This window comes from Maylandia zebra, linkage group LG1 (genome assembly GCF_041146795.1).
Source record: "Maylandia zebra isolate NMK-2024a linkage group LG1, Mzebra_GT3a, whole genome shotgun sequence".
In the NCBI taxonomy this organism is placed as follows: domain Eukaryota; kingdom Metazoa; phylum Chordata; class Actinopteri; order Cichliformes; family Cichlidae; genus Maylandia; species Maylandia zebra.
The window spans coordinates 37356208-37379617 of NC_135167.1; the positions used below are offsets into that span (position 1 = coordinate 37356208).

The window sequence follows — 23410 nt, forward strand, 5'->3', positions numbered from 1 at the left end:
TGAGAGGCAATAAGATTTTCATGGCGAGTCATCGAAATTCGCCATGGCGCCACGGCCTCATAGTATTGTGAAAACTCAAAAGCTCCGCAATTTAACATGGCACAAGGGTGTAGTTGACACTGTCCAAATTTGAAGGTTGTGAAATGAAACCCCAAGGAGGAGTTCGCAAAAGTTCGAGGCATGGAAATGGCAAAATTAGAGCCAAAATGTCACCTTCTCTTCCAAATGGCGGACTTCCTGTTGGGTTTGCGTCAATGGGCCCACAGACTTTTTTGTTCGTCTTGGCATGATACACATGTGTGCCAAATTTCATACATGTAGCTCAAACCATGTGGTCGTAGGGCTGCATTTAACAAGGCATAGGTGGCGCTGTAGAGCCATTTCCCAGTGCTCATATGTAAAACCATTAAAATACAAAATTTTTCACCAGACCTGGCATGTGTGCAAAATTTCATGAGTTTTTGAGCATGTTTAGGCCCTCAAAAAGGCCCTTGTTTGGGGTGAATAATAATAATAATAATAATTAAAGCTGCAAGCAGCGTTATGAGGGCCCTCGCACCCCCGGCACGTCGAGCCACTGCCAACACCTAAAACCGGCACGTCCGATGTGATGTCACATTGATGGATTTCATGCTTTTAATCACCAGCTAACATTTCATCTTATTCAACCAGGATTATAGTCATGCCACTAGGTGGCGCTCTAACCATTATTGACAAATAGCATAACAAACATTTCCAAGCTCGAGTCTCATCACACCTGCGACCTTTGGGAGAGATTGGACATTGTGTTTTTTAGTGACAGCAGATTACTGCTTTTTGCGAGTGATTGAAACTCTACGTGCCGCCATGACCACCCCGTTTCCCTGAACGGAAAAAGCTTCGCAATTTAACATCACAAAGGTCTTTAGATTCTACACACTGAAGAATGCTTCAATATGATGAAATCCCTTGGAGGAGTTCGTCAAAGTATGAGGCCTGAAAAGGGGGGAAAATGTCATCAAAATTACACATTAATTTTAAAATGGCTGACTTCCTGTTGGATTTGGGATATTGCTCCAAGAGACTTTTTTGTACATCTTGATATCTTACACAAGCTTACCAAGTGTCAGACTCATAGATGAAACACAGAGCAGGGGCTGATGTTTTGAAATATTGTAGGGGGCGCTGTGGAGCCATTTTGCGCTATTCAAGGAAAATGGTTACATAACAACAATGCCTTCATCCATTTGGAGGTGTGGGCCAAATTTCAAGCCTCTATAAACTTTCCAAGCCCCTCAAAAGCCACTTCATCTTTCATGATGAACCGCGTTGCCACCAGGGTGCGCCGTTCAGTTTAAAGTCACAATTTTTGCACTGAAGCATCACGAGGGACTGATGGTGATATTCACCGCTTTTGAGGTGGCCACGATCAACCTGTGAAAATCAGTACAACAAAGTGTAAGACATGACATTTCCTGTTGCCACTAGGTGGCGCTGTCCGTATTTCCGACAATGGGCACATCAATCTGTTCAGGGCGGGTCTGACATCATGCCTGTAAAGTCTGGTACTGATCAGACTGGATTTCATTGAGTTATACTAATTTGTTTCTTCATGGCGTGACATCAAAGTTCGCCATGCTGCTGGGGTCACACCCTTTTGCGAAAACTCACAGTTTTCACTGTAACCCAAGACCAACTCCTTAAGGCTTTCCTGGAGAAATTTGAGGCTGCAGATGTCACCCATCACTATACTGTACCCCAAAGTGTAAAACATGACATTTCCTGTTCCCACTAGGTGGCGCTGTCCTTGATGTCAAATATGGCAGTTGAAATATGTTCAGGGGTGGAGCCTTATCATATGTGTGCTCTTTGGTCCAGATCGGAACATGTATGACAGAATGAGAGGCAATAAGATTTTCATGGCGAGTCATCAAAATTCGCCATGGCGCCACGGCCTCATACTATTGTGAAAACTCAAAAGCTCCGCAATTTAACATGGCACAAGGGTGTAGTTGACACTGTCCAAATTTGAAGGTTATGAAATGAAACCCCAAGGAGGAGTTCGCAAAAGTTCGAGGCATGGAAATGGCAAAATTAGAGCCAAAATGTCACCTTCTCTTCCAAATGGCGGACTTCCTGTTGGGTTTGCGTCAATGGGCCCACAGACTTTTTTGTTCGTCTTGGCATGATACACATGTGTGCCAAATTTCATACATGTAGCTCAAACCATGTGGTCGTAGGGCTGCATTTAACAAGGCATAGGTGGCGCTGTAGAGCCATTTCCCAGTGCTCATATGTAAAACCATTAAAATACAAAATTTTTCACCAGACCTGGCATGTGTGCAAAATTTCATGAGTTTTTGAGCATGTTTAGGCCCTCAAAAAGGCCCTTGTTTGGGGTGAATAATAATAATAATAATAATAATAATAATAATAATAATAATAATAATAATAATAAGAAACGGAGCAGATACAATAGGGCCTTCGCACTCTCGGTGCTCGGGCCCTAATTAAAGCTGCAAGCAGCGTTATGAGGGCCCTCGCACCCCCGGCACGTCGAGCCACGCCCAACACCTAAAACCAGCACGTCCGATCTGATGTCACATTGATGGAATCCATGCATTTAACCACCAGCTAACATTTCAACTCATTCATTCATGATTAGTTAGTCGTTCCACTAGGTGGCGCTCTAACCATTATGTACAAATGGCATAACAAACACTTCCAAGCTCGAGTCTCATCACACCTGAGACGTTTGGGAGAGATTGGACATTGTGTTTTTGAGTGACAGCAGATTACTGCTTTTTGGCGAGTGATTCAAACTCTAAGTGCCGCCATAACCACCCCGTTTCCCTGGACTTAAAAAGCTTCGCAATTTAACAACACAAAGGTCTTTGGATTCCACACACTGAAGAATGCTTCAATATGATGAAATCCCTTGGAGGAGTTCGTCAAAGTATGAGGCCTGAAAAGAGGGGAAAATGTCATCAAAATTGCACATTAATTTTAAAATGGCTGACTTCCTGTTGGATTTGGGATATTGCTCCAAGAGACTTTTTTGTACATCTTGATATCTTACACAAGCTTACCAAGTGTCAGACTCATAGATGAAACACAGAGCAGGGGCTGATGTTTTGAAATATTGTAGGGGGCGCTGTGGAGCCATTTTGCGCTATTCAAGGAAAATGGTTACATAACAACAATGCCTTCATCCATTTAGAGGTGTGTGCCAAATTTCAAGCCTCTATAAACTTTCCAAGCCCCTCAAAAGCCACTTCATCTTTCATGATGAACCGCGTTGCCACCAGGGTGCGCCGTTCAGTTTAAAGTCACAATTTTTGCACTGAAGCATCACGAGGGACTGATGGTGATATTCACCGCTTTTGAGGTGGCCACGATCAACCTGTGAAAATCAGTACAACAAAGTTAAAGCCATGACATTTCCTGTTGCCACTAGGTGGCGCTGTCCGTATTTCCGACAATGGGCACATCAATCTGTTCAGGGCGGGTCTGACATCATGCCTGTAAAGTCTGGTACTGATCAGACTGGATTTCATTGAGTTATACTAATTTGTTTCTTCATGGCGTGACATCAAAGTTCGCCATGCTGCTGGGGTCACACCCTTTCGCGAAAACTCACAGTTTTCACTGTAACCCAAGACCAACTCCTTAAGGCTTTCCTGGAGAAATTTGAGGCTGCAGATGTCACCCATCACTATACTGTACCCCAAAGTGTAAAACATGACATTTCCTGTTCCCACTAGGTGGCGCTGTCCCTGGTGTCAAATATGGCAGTTGAAATATGTTCAGGGGTGGAGCCTTATCATATGTGTTCACTTTGGTCAAGGTCAGAACTTCTATGACAAAATGAGAGGCAATAAGATTTTCATGGCGAGTCATCGAAATTCGCCATGGCGCCACGGCCTCATAGTATTGTGAAAACTCAAAAGCTCCGCAATTTAACATGGCACAAGGGTGTAGTTGACACTGTCCAAATTTGAAGCTTATGAAATGAAACCCCAAGGAGGAGTTCGCAAAAGTTCGAGGCATGGAAATGGCAAAATTAGAGCCAAAATGTCACCTTCTCTTCCAAATGGCGGACTTCCTGTTGGGTTTGCGTCAATGGGCCCACTGACTTTTTTGTTCGTCTTGGCATGATACACATGTGTGCCAAATTTCATACATGTAGCTCAAACGATGTGGTCGTAGGGCTGCATTTAACAAGGCATAGGTGGCGCTGTAGAGCCATTTCCCAGTGCTCATATGTAAAACCATTAAAATACAAAATTTTTCACCAGACCTGGCATGTGTGCAAAATTTCATGAGTTTTTGAGCATGTTTAGGCCCTCAAAAAGGCCCTTGTTTGGGGTGAATAATAATAATAATAATAATAATAATAATAATAATAATAATAATAATAATAATAAGAAACGGAGCAGATACAATAGGGCCTTCGCACTCTCAGTGCTCGGGCCCTAATTAAAGCTGCAAGCAGCGTTATGAGGGCCCTCGCACCCCCGGCGCGTCGAGCCACGCCCAACACCTAAAACCAGCACGTCCGATCGATGTCACATTGATGGAATTCATGCATTTAACCACCAGCTAACATTTCAACTCATTCATTCATGATTAGCTAGTCGTTCCACTAGGTGGCACTAACCATTATGTACAAATGGCATAACAAACATTTCCGAACTCGAGTCTCATTATGCCTGCGACCTTTGGGTGAGATTGGACATTGTGTTTTTGAGTAACAGCAGATTACTGCGTTTTGGCGAGTGATTGAGAGTCTACGTGCCGCCATAACCACCCCGTTTCCCTGAACGTAAAAAGCTTCGCAATTTAACAACACAAAGGTCTTTAGATTCCACAAACTTCAGATCGGTCCAATCTGATGAAATCCCTTGGAGGAGTTCGTCAAAGTATGAAGCCTGAAAAGAGGGGAAAATGTCGCCAAAATTACACATTAATTTTAAAATGGCTGACTTTCTGTTGGATTTGGGATATTGCTCCAAGAGACTTTTTTGTACATCTTGATATCTCCTATAAGCCTACCAGGTTTCAGATTCATACATAAAACACAGAGCTGGGGCTGTGGTTTTGAAATTTTGTAGGGGGCGCTGTGGAGCCATTTTGGGATATTCAATGAAAATTATCACATGACAACAAAACCTTCGTCACATTGGAGGTGTGTGCCAAATTTCAAGCCTCTATACACTTGCCAAGACCCTCAAAAGCCACTTCATCTTTCATGGTGAACAGCGTTGCCACCAGGGTGCGCCGTTCAGTTTAAAGTCACAATTTTTGCACTGAAGCATCACGAGGGACTGATGGTGATATTCACCGCTTTTCAGGTGGCCACGATGAACCTGTGAAAATCAGTACAACAAAATGAAAGCCATGACATTTCCTGTTCCCACTAGGTGGCGCTGTCCGTATTTCCGACAATGGGCACATCAATCTGTTCAGGGCGGGTCTGACATCATGCCTGTAAAGTCTGGTACTGATCAGACTGGATTTCATTGAGTTATACTAATTTGTTTCTTCATGGCGTGACATCAAAGTTCGCCATGCTGCTGGGGTCACACCCTTTTGCGAAAACTCACAGTTTTCACTGTAACCCAAGACCAACTCCTTAAGGCTTTCCTGGAGAAATTTGAGGCTGCAGATGTCACCCATCACTATACTGTACCCCAAAGTGTAAAACATGACATTTCCTGTTCCCACTAGGTGGCGCTGTCCCTGGTGTCAAATATGGCAGTTGAAATATGTTCAGGGGTGGAGCCTTATCATATGTGTTCACTTTGGTCAAGGTCAGAAAATGTATGACAAAATGAGAGGCAATAAGATTTTCATGGCGAGTCATCGAAATTCGCCATGGCGCCACGGCCTCATAGTATTGTGAAAACTCAAAAGCTCCGCAATTTAACATGGCACAAGGGTGTAGTTGACACTGTCCAAATTTGAAGGTTATGAAATCAAACCCCAAGGAGGAGTTCGCAAAAGTCCGAGGCATGGAAATGGCAAAATTAGAGCCAAAATGTCACCTTCTCTTCCAAATGGCGGACTTCCTGTTGGGTTTGCGTCAATGGGCCCACAGACTTTTTTGTTCGTCTTGGCATGATACACATGTGTGCCAAATTTCATACATGTAGCTCAAACCATGTGGTCGTAGGGCTGCATTTAACAAGGCATAGGTGGCGCTGTAGAGCCATTTCCCAGTGCTCATATGTAAAACCATTAAAATACAAAATTTTTCACCAGACCTGGCATGTGTGCAAAATTTCATGAGTTTTTGAGCATGTTTAGGCCCTCAAAAAGGCCCTTGTTTCGCCTGAATAATAATAATAATAATAATAATAATAATAATTAAAGCTGCAAGCAGCGTTATGAGGGCCCTCGCACCCCCGGCGCGTCGAGCCACGCCCAACACCTAAAACCAGCACGTCCGATCGATGTCACATTGATGGAATTCATGCATTTAACCACCAGCTAACATTTCAACTCATTCATTCATGATTAGCTAGTCGTTCCACTAGGTGGCACTCTAACCATTATGTACAAATGGCATAACAAACATTTCCGAACTCGAGTCTCATTATGCCTGCGACCTTTGGGTGAGATTGGACATTGTGTTTTTGAGTAACAGCAGATTACTGCGTTTTGGCGAGTGATTGAGAGTCTACGTGCCGCCATAACCACCCCGTTTCACTGAACGTAAAAAGCTTCGCAATTTAACAACACAAAGGTCTTTGGATTCCACACACTGAAGAATAGTGCAATCTGATGAAATCCCTTGGAGGAGTTCGGCAAAGAACGATGCCTGAAAAGAGGGGAAAATGTTGCCAAAATTGCACATTAATTTTAAAATGGCTGACTTCCTGTTGGATTTGGGATATTGCTCCAAGAGACTTTTTTGTACATCTTGATATCTCCTATAAGCCTACCAGGTTTCAGATTCATACATAAAACACAGAGCTGGGGCTGTGGTTTTGAAATTTTGTAGGGGGCGCTGTGGAGCCATTTTGGGATATTCAATGAAAATGATCACATAACAACAAAGCCTTCGTCACATTGGAGGTGTGTGCCAAATTTCAAGCCTCTATAAACTTGCCAAGACCCTCAAAAGCCACTTCATCTTTCATCGTGAACAGCGTTGCCACCAGGGTGCGCCGTTCAGTTTAAAGTCACAATTTTTGCACTGAAGCATCACGAGGGACTGATGGTGATATTCACCGCTTTTGAGGTGGCCACGATGAACCTGTGAAAATCAGTACAACAAAATTAAAGCCATGACATTTCCTGTTGCCACTAGGTGGCGCTGTCCGTATTTCCGACAATGGGCACATCAATCTGTTCAGGGCGCATCTGACATCATGCCTGTAAAGTCTGGTACTGATCAGACTGGATTTCATTGAGTTATACTAATTTGTTTCTTCATGGCGTGACATCAAAGTTCGCCATGCTGCTGGGGTCACACCCTTTTGCGAAAAGTCACAGTTTTCACTGTAACCCAAGACCAACTCCTTAAGGCTTTCCTGGAGAAATTTGAGGCTGCAGATGTCACCCATCACTATACTGTACCCCAAAGTGTAAAACATGACATTTCCTGTTCCCACTAGGTGGCGCTGTCCTTGATGTCAAATATGGCAGTTGAAATATGTTCAGGGGTGGAGCCTTATCATATGTGTTCACTTTGGTCAAGGTCAGAAAATGTATGACAAAATGAGAGGCAATAAGATTTTCATGGCGAGTCATCGAAATTCGCCATGGCGCCACGGCCTCATAGTATTGTGAAAACTCAAAAGCTCCGCAATTTAACATGGCACAAGGGTGTAGTTGACACTGTCCAAATTTGAAGGTTAAGAAATGAAACCCCAAGGAGGAGTTCGCAAAAGTTCGAGGCATGGAAATGGCAAAATTAGAGCCAAAATGTCACCTTCTCTTCCAAATGGCGGACTTCCTGTTGGGTTTGCGTCAATGGGCCCACAGACTTTTTTGTTCGTCTTGGCATGATACACATGTGTGCCAAATTTCATACATGTAGCTCAAACGATGTGGTCGTAGGGCTGCATTTAACAAGGCATAGGTGGCGCTGTAGAGCCATTTCCCAGTGCTCATATGTAAAACCATTAAAATACAAAATTTTTCACCAGACCTGGCATGTGTGCAAAATTTCATGAGTTTTTGAGCATGTTTAGGCCCTCAAAAAGGCCCTTGTTTGGGGTGAATAATAATAATAATAATAATAATAATAATAATAATAAGAAACGGAGCAGATACAATAGGGCCTTCGCACTCTCAGTGCTCGGGCCCTAATTAAAGCTGCAAGCAGCGTTATGAGGGCCCTCGCACCCCCGGCACGTCGAGCCACTGCCAACACCTCAAACCGGCACGTCCGATGTGATGTCACATTGATGGATTTCATGCTTTTAATCACCAGCTAACATTTCATCTTATTCAACCAGGATTATATTCATGCCACTAGGTGGCGCTCTAACCATTATTGACAAAAAGCATAACAAACATTTCCAAGCTCGAGTCTCATCACACCTGCGACCTTTGGGAGAGATTGGACATTGTGTTTTTTAGTGACAGCAGATTACTGCTTTTTGCGAGTGATTGAAACTCTACGTGCCGCCATGACCACCCCGTTTCCCTGAACGTAAAAAGCTTCGCAATTTAACATCACAAAGGTCTTTAGATTCTACACACTGAAGAATACTTCAATATGATGAAATCCCTTGGAGGAGTTCGTCAAAGTATGAGGCCTGAAAAGGGGGGAAAATGTCATCAAAATTACACATTAATTTTAAAATGGCTGACTTCCTGTTGGATTTGGGATATTGCTCCAAGAGACTTTTTTGTACATCTTGATATCTTACACAAGCTTACCAAGTGTCAGACTCATAGATGAAACACAGAGCAGGGGCTGATGTTTTGAAATATTGTAGGGGGCGCTGTGGAGCCATTTTGGGATATTCAATGAAAATGATCACATAACAACAAAGCCTTAACCACATTGGAGGTGTGCGCCAAATTTCAAGACTTTTTAAACTTTCCAAGCCCCTCAAAAGCCACTTCATCTTTCATGGTTAACAGCGTTGCCACCAGGGTGCGGCGTTCAGTTTAAAGTCACAATTTTTGCACTGAAGCATCACGAGGGACTGATGGTGATATTCACCGCTTTTGAGGTGGCCACGATGAACCTGTGAAAATCAGTACAACAAAATTAAAGCCATGACATTTCCTGTTGCCACTAGGTGGCGCTGTCCGTATTTCTGACAATGGGCACATCAATCTGTTCAGGGCGGGTCTGACATCATGCCTGTAAAGTCTGGTACTGATCAGACTGGATTTCATTGAGTTATACTAATTTGTTTCTTCATGGCGTGACATCAAAGTTCGCCATGCTGCTGGGGTCACACCCTTTCGCGAAAACTCACAGTTTTCACTGTAACCCAAGACCAACTCCTTAAGGCTTTCCTGGAGAAATTTGAGGCTGCAGATGTCACCCATTACTATACTGTACCCCAAAGTGTAAAACATGACATTTCCTGTTCCCACTAGGTGGCGCTGTCCTTGAGGTCAAATATGGCAGTTGAAATATGTTCAGGGGTGGAGCCTTATCATATGTGTTCACTTTGGTCAAGGTCAGAAAATGTATGACAAAATGAGAGGCAATAAGATTTTCATGGCGAGTCATCGAAATTCGCCATGGCGCCACGGCCTCATAGTATTGTGAAAACTCAAAAGCTCCGCAATTTAACATGGCACAAGGGTGTAGTTGACACTGTCCAAATTTGAAGGTTATGAAATCAAACCCCAAGGAGGAGTTCGCAAAAGTTCGAGGCATGGAAATGGCAAAATTAGAGCCAAAATGTCACCTTCTCTTCCAAATGGCGGACTTCCTGTTGGGTTTGCGTCAATGGGCCCACAGACTTTTTTGTTCGTCTTGGCATGATACACATGTGTGCCAAATTTCATACATGTAGCTCAAACGATGTGGTCGTAGGGCTGCATTTAACAAGGCATAGGTGGCGCTGTAGAGCCATTTCCCAGTGCTCATATGTAAAACCATTAAAATACAAAATTTTTCACCAGACCTGGCATGTGTGCAAAATTTCATGAGTTTTTGAGCATGTTTAGGCCCTCAAAAAGGCCCTTGTTTGGGGTGAATAATAATAATAATAATAATAATAATAATAATAATAATAATAATAATAATAATAATAAGAAACGGAGCAGATACAATAGGGCCTTCGCACTCTCAGTGCTCGGGCCCTAATTAAAGCTGCAAGCAGCGTTATGAGGGCCCTCGCACCCCGGCGCGTCGAGCCACGCCCAACACCTAAAACCAGCACGTCCGATCTGATGTCACATTGATGGAATTCATGCATTTAACCACCAGCTAACATTTCAACTCATTCATTCATGATTAGTTAGTCATTCCACTAGGTGGCGCTCTAACCATTATGTACAAATGGCATAACAAACACTTCCGAGCTGGAGTCTCATCACGCCTATGAGCTTTGGAAGAGATTGGACATTGTTTTTTTTAGTGACAGCAGATTACTGCTTTTTGCGAGTGATTGAAACTCTACGTGCCGCCATGACCACCCCGTTTCCCTGAACGTAAAAAGCTTCGCAATTTAACATCACAAAGGTCTTTAGATTCTACACACTGAAGAATGCTTCAATATGATGAAATCCCTTGGAGGAGTTCGTCAAAGTATGAGACCTGAAAAGGGGGGAAAATGTCGTCAAAATTACACATTAATTTTAAAATGGCTGACTTCCTGTTGGATTTGGGATATTGCTCCAAGAGACTTTTTTGTACATCTTGATATCTTACATACGCTTACCAGGTTTCAGACTCATAGATGAAACACAGAGCAGGGGCTGATGTTTTGAAATATTGTAGGGGGCGCTGTGGAGCCAGTTTGCGCTATTGAAGGAAAATGGTTACATAACCACAATGCATTCATCCATTTGGAGGTGTGTGCCAAATTTCAAGCCTCTATAAACTTTCCAATCCCTTCAAAAGCCACTTCATCTTTCATGATGAACCGCGTTGCCACCAGGGTGCGCCGTTCAGTTTAAAGTCACAATTTTTGCACTGAAGCATCATGAAGGACTGATGGTGATATTCACCGCTTTTGAGGTGGCCACAATGAACCTGTGAAAATCAGTACAACAAAGTGTAAGACATGACATTTCCTGTTGCCACTAGGTGGCGCTGTCCGTATTTCCGACAATGGGCACATCAATCTGTTCAGGGCGGGTCTGACATCATGCCTGTAAAGTCTGGTACTGAACAGACTGGATTTCATTGAGTTATACTAATTTGTTTCTTCATGGCGTGACATCAAAGTTCGCCATGCCGCTGGGGTCACACCCTTTCGCGAAAAGTCACAGTTTTCACTGTAACCCAAGACCAACTCCTTAAGGCTTTCCTGGAGAAATTTGAGGCTGCAGATGTCACCCATCACTATGCTGTACCCCAAAGTGTAAAACATGACATTTCCTGTTCCCACTAGGTGGCGCTGTCCTTGATGTCAAATATGGCAGTTGAAATATGTTCAGGGGTGGAGCCTTATCATATGTGTTCACTTTGGTCAAGGTCAGAAAATGTATGACAAAATGAGAGGCAATAAGATTTTCATGGCGAGTCATCGAAATTCGCCATGGCGCCACGGCCTCATAGTATTGTGAAAACTCAAAAGCTCCGCAATTTAACATGGCACAAGGGTGTAGTTGACACTGTCCAAATTTGAAGCTTATAGGACCAAATGCCAAGGAGGAGTTCGTTAAAGTTCGAGGCATGGAAACGGTAAAATCAGAGCCAAAATGTCACCTTCAATCCAAAATGGCGGACTTCCTGTTGGGTTTGCGTCAATGGGCCCACAGACTTTTTTGTTCGTCTTGGCATGATACACATGTGTGCCAAATTTCATACATGTAGCTCAAACGATGTGGTCGTAGGGCTGCATTTAACAAGGCATAGGTGGCGCTGTAGAGCCATTTCCCAGTGCTCATATGTAAAACCATTAAAATACAAAATTTTTCACCAGACCTGGCATGTGTGCAAAATTTCATGAGTTTTTGAGCATGTTTAGGCCCTCAAAAAGGCCCTTGTTTGGGGTGAATAATAATAATAATAATAATAATAATAATAATAATAATAATAATAATAATAATAATAAGAAACGGAGCAGATACAATAGGGCCTTCGCACTCTCAGTGCTCGGGCCCTAATTAAAGCTGCAAGCAGCGTTATGAGGGCCCTCGCACCCCATCGCGTCGAGCTACGCCCAACACCTACAACCAGCACGTCCGATCTGATGTCACATTGATGAAATTCATGCATTCAACCACCAGCTAACATTTCATCTCATTCAATCATGATTATAGTCGTCCCACTAGGTGGCGCTCTAACCATTACTGACAAATGGCATAACAAACATTTCCGAGCTCGAGTCTCATCACGCCTGCGACCTTTGGGACATATTGGACATTTTGATTTTGTGTGACAGCAGATTACTGCTTTTTGGCGAGTGACTGAAACTCCACGTGCCGCCATGACCACCCCGTTTCCCTCAACGTAAAAACCTTCGCAATTTAACATCACAAAGGTCTTTAGATTCCACACACTGGAGATTGGTTCAATATGATGAAATCCCTTGGAGGAGTTCGTCAAAGAACGGTGCCTGAAAAGAGGGGAAAATGTCACAAAAATTACACATTAATTTTAAAATGGCTGACTTCCTGTTAGATTTGGGATATTGCTCCAAGAGACTTTTCTGTACATCTTGATATCTCCTATAAGCTTACCAGGTTTCAGACTCATACATAAAACACAGAGCTGGGGCTGTGGTTTTGAAATTTTGTAGGGGGCGCTGTGGAGCCATTTCGCGCTATTCAATAAAAATGATCACATGACAACAAAGCCTTCATCCATTTGGAGGGGTGTGCTAAATTTAAAGCCTCTATATACTATCCAAGCCCCTCAAAAGCCACTTCATCTTTCATGGTGGACCGCGTTGCCACCAGGGTGCGCCGTTCAGTTTAAAGTCACAATTTTTGCACTGAAGCATCACGAGGGACTGATGTTGATATTCACCGCTTTTGAGGTGGCCACGATGAACCTGTGAAAATCAGTACAACAAAATTAAAGCCATGACATTTCCTGTTGCCACTAGGTGGCGCTGTCCGTATTTCCGACAATGGGCACATCAATCTGTTCAGGGTGGGTCTGACATCATGCCTGTAAAGTCTGGTACTGATCAGACTGGATTTCATTGAGTTATACTAATTTCTTTCTTCATGGCGTGACATCAAAGTTCGCCATGCTGCTGGGGTCACACCCTTTTGCGAAAAGTCACAGTTTTCACTGTAACCCAAGACCAACTCCTTAAGGCTTTCCTGGAGAAATTTGAGGCTGCAGATGTCACCCATCACTATACTGTACCCCAAAGTGTAAAACATGACATTTCCTGTTCCCACTAGGTGGCGCTGTCCTTGATGTCAAATATGGCAGTTGAAATATGTTCAGGGGTGGAGCCTTATCATATGTGTTCACTTTGGTCAAGGTCAGAAAATGTATGACAAAATGAGAGGCAATAAGATTTTGATGGCGAGTCATCGAAATTCGCCATGGCGCCACGGCCTCATAGTATTGTGAAAACTCAAAAGCTCCGCAATTTAACATGGCACAAGGGTGTAGTTGACACTGTCCAAATTTGAAGGTTATGAAATGAAACCCCAAGGAGGAGTTCGCAAAAGTTCGAGGCATGGAAATGGCAAAATTAGAGCCAAAATGTCACCTTCTCTTCCAAATGGCGGACTTCCTGTTGGGTTTGCGTCAATGGGCCCACAGACTTTTTTGTTCGTCTTGGCATGATACACATGTGTGCCAAATTTCATACATGTAGCTCAAACGATGTGGTCGTAGGGCTGCATTTAACAAGGCATAGGTGGCGCTGTAGAGCCATTTCCCAGTGCTCATATGTAAAACCATTAAAATACAAAATTTTTCACCAGACCTGGCATGTGTGCAAAATTTCATGAGTTTTTGAGCATGTTTAGGCCCTCAAAAAGGCCCTTGTTTGGGGTGAATAATAATAATAATTAAAGCTGCAAGCAGCGTTATGAGGGCCCTCGCACCCCCGGCACGTCGAGCCACTGCCAACACCTCAAACCGGCACGTCCGATGTGATGTCACATTGATGGATTTCATGCTTTTAATCACCAGCTAACATTTCATCTTATTCAACCAGGATTATAGTCATGCCACTAGGTGGCGCTCTAACCATTATTGACAAATAGCATAACAAACATTTCCAAGCTCGAGTCTCATCACACCTGCGACCTTTGGGAGAGATTGGACATTGTGTTTTTTAGTGACAGCAGATTACTGCTTTTTGCGAGTGATTGAAACTCTACGTGCCGCCATGACCACCCCGTTTCCCTGAACGGAAAAAGCTTCGCAATTTAACATCACAAAGGTCTTTAGATTCTACACACTGGAGAATGCTTCAATATGATGAAATCCCTTGGAGGAGTTCGTCAAAGTATGAGGCCTGAAAAGGGGGGAAAATGTCATCAAAATTACACATTAATTTTAAAATGGCTGACTTCCTGTTGGATTTGGGATATTGCTCCAAGAGACTTTTTTGTACATCTTGATATCTCCTATAAGCTTACCAGGTTTCAGAATCATACATAGAACACAGAGCAGGGGCTGTGGTTTTGAAATTTTTTAGGGGGCGCTATGGAGCAATTTCGCGCTATTCAATGAAAATGATCACATGCCAACAAAGCCTTCATCCATTTGGAGGTGTGTGCCAAATTTCAAGCCTCTATAAACTTGCCAAGACCCTCAAAAGCCACTTCATCTTTCATGTTGAACAGCGTTGCCACCAGGGTGCGCCGTTCAGTTTAAAGTCACAATTTTTGCACTGAAGCATCACGAGGGACTGATGGTGATATTCACCGCTTTTGAGGTGGCCAAGATGAACCTGTGAAAATCAGTACAATAAAATTAAAGCCATGATATTTCCTGTTGCCACTAGGTGGTGCTGTCCGTATTTCCGACAATGGGCACACCAATCTGTTCAGGGCGGGTCTGACATCATGCCTGTAAAGTCTGGTACTGATCAGACTGGATTTCATTGAGTTATACTAATTTGTTTCTTCATGGCGTGACATCAAAGTTCGCCACGCCGCTGGGGTCACACCCTTTTGCGAAAAGTCACAGTTTTCACTGTAACCCAAGACCAACTCCTTAAGTCTTTCCTGGAGAAATTTGAGGCTGCAGATGTCACCCATCACTATACTGTACCCCAAAGTGTAAAACATGACATTTCCTGTTCCCACTAGGTGGCGCTGTCCTTGATGTCAAATATGGCAGTTGAAATATGTTCAGGGGTGGAGCCTTATCATATGTGTGCTCTTTGGTCCAGATCGGAACATGTATGACAGAATGAGAGGCAATAAGATTTTCATGGCGAGTCATCAAAATTCGCCATGGCGCCACGGCCTCATACTATTGTGAAAACTCAAAAGCTCCGCAATTTAACATGGCACAAGGGTGTAGTTGACACTGTCCAAATTTGAAGCTTATAGGACCAAATCCCAAGGAGGAGTTCGTTAAAGTACAACGCATGGAAACGGTAAAATCAGAGCCAAAATGTCACCTTCAATCCAAAATGGCGGACTTCCTGTTGGGTTTAGGACATTGCCATAATAGACTTTTTTGTTCGACTCTCAACGTTATATAGGTGTACCAACTTTCAAATATGTAGGTCATACCCATACCGGGGGCTCGCGTTTTTCATTTTTCTAGGTGGCGCTACTGAGCTAATTTTCCCTGGCCATGTCTGAGAACATTAAAATACGTAAATTTTCACCAGACCTGACGCGTGTGCAAAATTTCATGAGTTTTCGAGCATGTTTAGGCCCTCAAAAGGCCAATTCATTTGCCGGAATAATAATAATAATAATAATAATAAACAGAGCAATTACAATAGGGCCTTCGCACTGTCAGTGCTCGGGCCCTAATAATAATTAAAGCTGCAAGCAGCGTTATGAGGGCCCTCGCACCCTGGCGTGTCGAGCCACGCCCAACACCTAAAACCAGCACGTCCAATGTGATGTCACATTGATGGAATTCATGCATTTAACCACCAGCTAACATTTCATCTCATTGAACCATGATTATAGTCGTCCCACTAGGTGGTGCTCTAACTATTACTGACAAATGGCATAACAAACATTTCCGAGCTCGAGTCTCATCACACCTGCGACGTTTGGGAGAGATTGGATATTGTGTTTTTGAGTGACAGCAGATTACTGCTTTTTGGCGAGTGATTCAAACTCTAAGTGCCGCCATGACCACCCCGTTTCCCTGAACGTAAAAAGCTCCGCAATTTAACATCACAAAGGTCTTTAGATTCCACAAACTTCAGATCGGTCCAATCTGATGAAATCCCTTGGAGGAGTTCGTCAAAGTATGAAGCCTGAAAAGAGGGGAAAATGTCGCCAAAATTACACATGAATTTTAAAATGGCTGACTTCCTGTTGGATTTGGGATATTGCTCCAAGAGACTTTTTTGTACATCTTAATATCTTCCATGAGCTTACCAAGTTTCAGACTCATAGATAAAACACAGAGCAGGGGCTGATATTTTGAAACTTTGTAGGGGGCGCTGTGGAGCAATTTCGCGCTATTCAATGAAAATGATCACATGACAACAAAGCCTTCATCCATTTGGGGGTGTGTGCCAAATTTCAAGCCTCTATACACTTTCCAAGCCCCTCAAAAGCCACTTCATCTTTCATGTTGAACCGCGTTGCCACCAGGGTGCGCCGTTCAGTGTAAAGTCACAATTTTTGCACTGAAGCATCACGAGGGACTGATGGTGATATTCACCGCTTTTGAGGTGGCCACGATGAACCTGTGAAAATCAGTACAACAAAATTAAAGCCATGACATTTCCTGTGGCCACTAGGTGGCGCTGTCCGTATTTCCGACAATGGGCACGTCAATCTGTTCAGGGCGGGTCTGACATCATGCCTGTAAAGTCTGGTACTGATCAGACTGGATTTCATTGAGTTATACTAATTTGTTTCTTCATGGCGTGACATCAAAGTTCGCCATGCTGCTGGGGTCACACCCTTTTGCGAAAAGTCACAGTTTTCACTGTAACCCAAGACCAACTCCTTAAGGCTTTCCTGGAGAAATTTGAGGCTGCAGGTGTCACCCATCACTATACTGTACCCCAAAGTGTAAAACATGACATTTCCTGTTCCCACTAGGTGGCGCTGTCCCTGGTGTCAAATATGGCAGTTGAAATATGTTCAGGGGTGGAGTCTTATCATATGTGTTCACTTTGGTCAAGGTCAGAAAATGTATGACAAAATGAGAGGCAATAAGATTTTCATGGCGAGTCATCGAAATTCGCCATGGCGCCACGGCCTCATAGTATTGTGAAAACTCAAAAGCTCCGCAATTTAACATGGCCCAGGTGTGTAGTTGACACTGACCAAAGATGAAGCTTATACAACCAAATCCCAAGGAGGAGTTCGCAAAAGTTCGAGGCATGGAAATGGCAAAATTAGAGCCAAAATGTCACCTTCACTTCTAAATTGCGGACTTCCTGTTGGGTTTGCATCAATGGGCCCACTGACGTTTTTGTTCGTCTTGGCATGATACACATGTGTGCCAAATTTCATACATGTAGCCCAAACGATGTGGTCGTAGGGCTGCATTTTACAAGGCATAGGTGGCGCTGTAGAGCCATTTCCCAGTGCTCATATGTAAAACCATTAAAATACAAAATTTTTCACCAGACCTGGCATGTGTGCAAAATTTCATGAGTTTTTGAGCATGTTTAGGCCCTCAAAAAGGCCCTTGTTTGGGGTGAATAATAATAATAATAAGAAACGGAGCAGATACAATAGGGCCTTCGCACTGTCAGTGCTCGGGCCCTAATAATAATAATAATAATAATAATAATAATAATAATAATAATAAGAAACGGAGCAGATACAATAGGGCCTTCGCACTCTCAGTGCTCGGGCCCTAATAATAAGAAACGGAGCAGATACAATAGGGCCTTCGCACTCTCGGTGCTCGGGCCCTAAAAAAGCCAAACAATAACATTTTAAGTTATCTAAGTGACTCATATATATTTAACCTGAGTAGCGAAAGACGGCGGTGGGTTAGAAAACAATTTGCCGGGAGTCCGGTGTTCTCACCGCGCTAGTGACCTAGCCCCCGGCTCGCTAACGAGCTAGTGGGTAACAGACGTCTCCGAAAACGTCGGAGCGCTTTTGAAAATATGTGGTGTCCTGATAAACTGAGCCGATATTTGAGGTTTACACAGCTACATTCTCGCCTGAAAATATGTTAAACGTTTATTTTGTGACCCAGAAAGAATAATAAGAGTAACATTAAAACTAACTAGCTGCCGCCATTGTTGGAAACTAAGCTGGGCCGCGCTATGATTTCTGGGACACAGCTGCTTCTTCTTCTTCTTCTTCGGGGTTTAACGGCAGCTGGCATCCTTGTACATGCAGTGCTGCCATCTTCTGTTTCAGTCCGTTATTACACTCTTAAATCCTGCCACTTATTCCTGCGTCTTTTGTGATCTTACAAAGCTTCAAACGACGCGTCGACTATTAAATCAGTCGTCGACGATTTTGATAGTCGACGTAATCGTGACTAGTCGACAAATCGTGGCAGCCCTAGTTTGTACCCTGTCGTTTTATTACACCCCACCCCATTTTTTTTCCCTTTCTACTACCCATCCTGTCTTATACATTATCAAACTGTATACCAGAGGAGCCTATAGAGAATTTATAGAGCTGATCTTGGAATAACAAGTTGTTTGGCTCAACAGTGCATTCAGATCATAACTCTGGTTGCATAAGCTGCCAGACAGGACAGGAGTTAACAAAAAAAAAAAGGCTGTGGCATCAACAGCCAAGTGAATGAGATACCCAACACTTTACCAAATAATAGGGGTGCAACGATACACAAAATTCACGGTTCGGTTCGGTTTGATACTTTCAATACAAAAAATGTTCATGCTTTTTTAATTTGTCATTTATTAAAATTATAAATATATATTTTAACTCAAACGTAGAGTTCTTAAATTTAATGTTGCTGAAACAACAAAGTAATAAAATAATAAATCTATCTGATCGAGAAATCACTCATCTTTGGAAAAGAGAGTTTATTACAGAGAAATGGCTCTTTCAAAAATAAAAGCTATACTATCCACTTCTTCTGGGCTATATTCTCAGCAGCATATTAAACATATCAGGTCCCCATAAGCAGAATCATGTGCTAACGGCTGTCTAATGACTCGGCTAAAGTTAGTAGCATGCTTGTTGTTTTTGTCTGCTTCCACTTATCTTTGCACTAGGATGATGTCGGCATAAATGTGCAGTCATATTTGTTGTGTTCCCACTAGTGCTGTCAGCGTTAATCTTAAATGACGTTAACGCCACAACACGGCAAATCTCCGTTAACGAGCTACCACGGATCGCCCCGTGCGTGGGGCTGGACGGCGTCAACACGTTAACGAGCTAACTGCGCTAAAGCACTAGTTCCCACCCATGTAATTGAGCATTGCATGGCACATCCGACATACTGTTTTACTTTAGTCCATGACGCGCTTACCTTCAGGGTCATACGTCACATGAAAACCAAAATAGTTCCAAACGCCAGATCTGAATGAGGGTGGGGGAGGTTCAATTTGCCATGTTGCAACGAGCTTAGCTTCTGTCTTGCTAGCTTACGCTGCGCTCAGTGGATCTGCACTCGACAGTGCAGCCTAGGCAGAGTAGTCGAATGCAGATCCACTGAGCTCTCAACACAGCATCGTCAGAAGAAAAGTTGATCAAATAAATTAAAAATTTTGTATTGTTCGATACATATGCGTACCGAACCGAAAGCACTGTATCGAACGGTTCAATATCGATACGAGTATGAAGTGCCTTGAGGCGACTTTTGTTGTGATTTGGCGCTATATAAATAAAATTGAATTGAATTGAATTGAGTATTGTTGCACCCCTACCAAATAACTATGCAGTTAATGCTACAGAAACCCTTAAGTAGAATATAAAGGTAAAGAAGCTAAAGAACATAAAGAAGCTGTTGATGATCTAGAAAAAATCAGCAGGAATATTTAATAAGTAGATATTTTTGTGCCGTGACAAGCTTTTATTAACACATGATGCAAATGAAGGTAAGTTCAGTGTTTATGTGGTATCACTTTATGGTTATTGTAGCAGCTTTATTGTAACTATTTCTGTCATCCACAGAACATTTAAACATTTTAAATGAGCAGCATAATGTTGGAAATACTGTGTGTGTGTGTGTGTGTGTGTGTGTGTGTGTGTGTGTGTGTGTGTGTGTGTGTGTGTTTGGATGCCCAAAGATGGATTCTCTCAGCAGCACCCTATTTTCATTTTCACTTATTTCCATTGTGCTGACTATGAGTGTCCATCTCTACTCAGCCTGTCAAGAAGAAGAAGATCAAACGGGAAATCAAAATTCTTGAAAACTTGCGAGGAGGAACCAACATCATCCGCCTGGTGGACACGGTCAAAGACCCGGTGGTGAGTTGTGAAAACCGGCAGCTGCATGCGTGCGTGTGAGCCATGTAATCCAGTCATGCTTGTAACTCAGTGATACCTGCTGTTCTCCTCAGTGAAGCCATGTGTTGTCCTCTCTTTGCAGTCCAGAACACCAGCGCTAGTCTTTGAGTACATCAATAACACAGATTTTAAGGTACTCAAGTTTGGACTACCAGCAGGGTTACCATCCATGCAAACACGTTGATGTCCATTATTAATAACATGAATAACCCTCCAGTTATTGCTCCACATGTGTAGAGGCCAGCTGCTCACATCAGAACACTTTTTATACATTGATGTCTCTCGTGCGGTCCACAGGAGCTTTACCAGAAGCTGACAGACTACGATATCCGTTACTACATGTATGAGCTTCTAAAGGTAATATTACTTTGTTTTCACATGTAAACTGATCCTCACTTTTCAAAGTGGAACTGCAGAGTACCACTCTTCAAATGTGCTGCGGTCACTGAGGGACTTCCTAATTCAGAGTGTGAATCTGTCGCCACAAGGGCCCAGCAGCAGAGCCAGGATTATATCTAATGACACAGCACGAGTCAAATATGAAAGCATCCTTGGGACAGTTTATTCAGGACGTTTTAAGTAAAGTTATAAAACGACTGCTAAACACTTTAGTTTAATAAAAATGAAAGCAAAGTTTGTAAGTGTTAAACAGCCTGCACCGTTACATAATAACATACGAGTCCATATGGACTGCTCCGGGAATACTCACTGATGATAGAACGTCGTTAAACATTCGTTCAGATAAGCTGTCCTGAGCATTAGCAGACAAAGCAGTGGCCTCAGTGCTTTTATTAATGCTATCTATGAAAATGTTGAATGCGCACAACCTTTGAATTTGAATGGGACGGACCTGGAGGGGAAAAGTGACTTTTGGAGGTACATTTGAATGGAACGCCACCACGATAAGCACCTCACTAAGCCTGTTCTGTGTGTTCTTCCAGGCTCTGGACTTTTGTCACAGTATGGGGATCATGCACAGGGACGTGAAGCCGCACAATGTGATGATTGACCACCAGCTGAGGAAGGTGCTACTGACGCTTCTATGGGTTGTTTTGTATGCTGGAATGTTGGCAAGTTGTGTGTCTGCAAACACTTGTAGCCCTTTTTCCATTAGGACGTGCTCGGCTCAACTAATTATCCATTACAATCGAGTGCTAGCCACAAGACGTCATTTGTAGTCTAGGCGATGTTACACCTGCTGCTCAGTCTGTGGAGTTTTTGGGTGACGGGTTCATTTTTGTGAGGCTTTCCATCGTTTCCGAGTCCTTAAAAAAAATGGCAGTTTTGATTTTCGTGAAGGAAACACTCCCATACCCTGTCGAGTGACATAACTGACTAACCAGTCAAACACATGCTGTCTGTTGATCGCTTGGAACCCCGGCCAAGTGGGTACTATAAAAGTACCAGATACTGGCCCCTAATAGCAAACCCTAAAAACCATGTCGAGTAGGTACTAGTGGGAGAACGGCTAATACTTGAGCTGTAACTTTGTCAAACCACAATGTGAACCTTCAGAATGGTTCAACAAGACACTGTGTGTAATGTTGTCATTTGTCACATGACATGACAACTCCTCACTGCAGGCATGTCATGTGCCTGCCTGCTTCAAGTCCTCTACCATAATCCCTGTCCCCAAGAAACCTAGGATCACTGAACTAAATGACTACAGACCCGTGGCTCTGACATCTGTGGTCATGAAGTCATTTGAGCGCCTAGTTCTCTCCCATCTCAAGACCCTCACGGCCCCCCTCCTGGACCCCCTGCAGTTTGCATACAGAGCCAACAGGTCTGTAGATGACGCCATCAACATGGCCCTACACTTCATCCTGCAGCATCTGGACTCCCCAGGAACCTACGCCAGGATCCTGTTTGTGGACTTCAGCTCTGCCTTCAACACCATCCTTCCAGACCATCTCCGAGGCAAGCTTTCCCAGATGAATGTGCCTGATCCCATCTGCCGGTGGATCACTGACTTCCTGACGGACAGGAAGCAGCATGTGAGGCTGGGAAAGAATGTCTCGGACTCTCGGACCATCAGCACCGGCTCCCCTCAGGGCTGTGTTCTGTCTCCTCTGCTCTTCTCCCTGTACACCAAATGCTGCACCTCCACCCACCAGTCTGTCAAGCTAATCAAGTTTGCAGATGACACCACCGTTATTGGGCTCATCTCAGACGGGGATGAGTCTGCCTACAGGAGGGAGGTTGAATGTCTGGTGTCCTGGTGCAGCCACAACAACCTGGTGCTGAATGCCCAGAAGACAGTGGAGATTACTGTGGACTTCAGGAAGCACACAGCCCCACTCCCCCCCATCATCCTGACTGACACCCTCATCACCTCTGTGGACTCATTCCGCTTCCTGGGTACCACCATCACCCAGGACCTGAAGTGGGAGCCCACCATCACTTCCGTCATTAAGAAAGCCCAGCAGAGGATGTACTTCCTGAGGCAGCTGAAGAAATTCAACCTGCCAACACGGACGATGATGCAATTCTACACTGCAATCATCGAGTCCATCCTCACCCCCTCCATCACCGTGTGGTACGCTGGAGCCACTATCAGGGACAAACAGAGACTGCAGCGTGTTGTGCGCTCTGCTGAGAAGGTGATTGGCTGCAGACTCCCATCTCTGCAGGACCTGTACACCTCCAGGACACTGCGGCGTGCAGCTCGGATCTCAGCTGACCCTTCTCACCCTGGACACAGTCTGTTTGACCTGCTCCCCTCAGGCAGGAGGCTCCGGTCCATTCGCACCAGAACCTC

The 23410-nt window shown here is 43.7% G+C and overlaps 1 protein-coding gene across 1 annotated transcript in view; it reads left to right on the forward strand.

Annotated features, from left to right (window-relative positions):
• Positions 1-23410, forward strand: part of LOC101475794 (casein kinase II subunit alpha') — a 39942-nt gene that overhangs the window by 12222 nt on the left and 4310 nt on the right. The window contains exons 4-7 of the mRNA XM_004566386.2: positions 20509-20610; positions 20732-20782; positions 20947-21006; positions 21591-21674. Coding sequence (XP_004566443.1) covers positions 20509-20610; positions 20732-20782; positions 20947-21006; positions 21591-21674 — 297 coding nt within the window. The remainder of the gene's footprint in view (positions 1-20508; positions 20611-20731; positions 20783-20946; positions 21007-21590; positions 21675-23410) is intronic.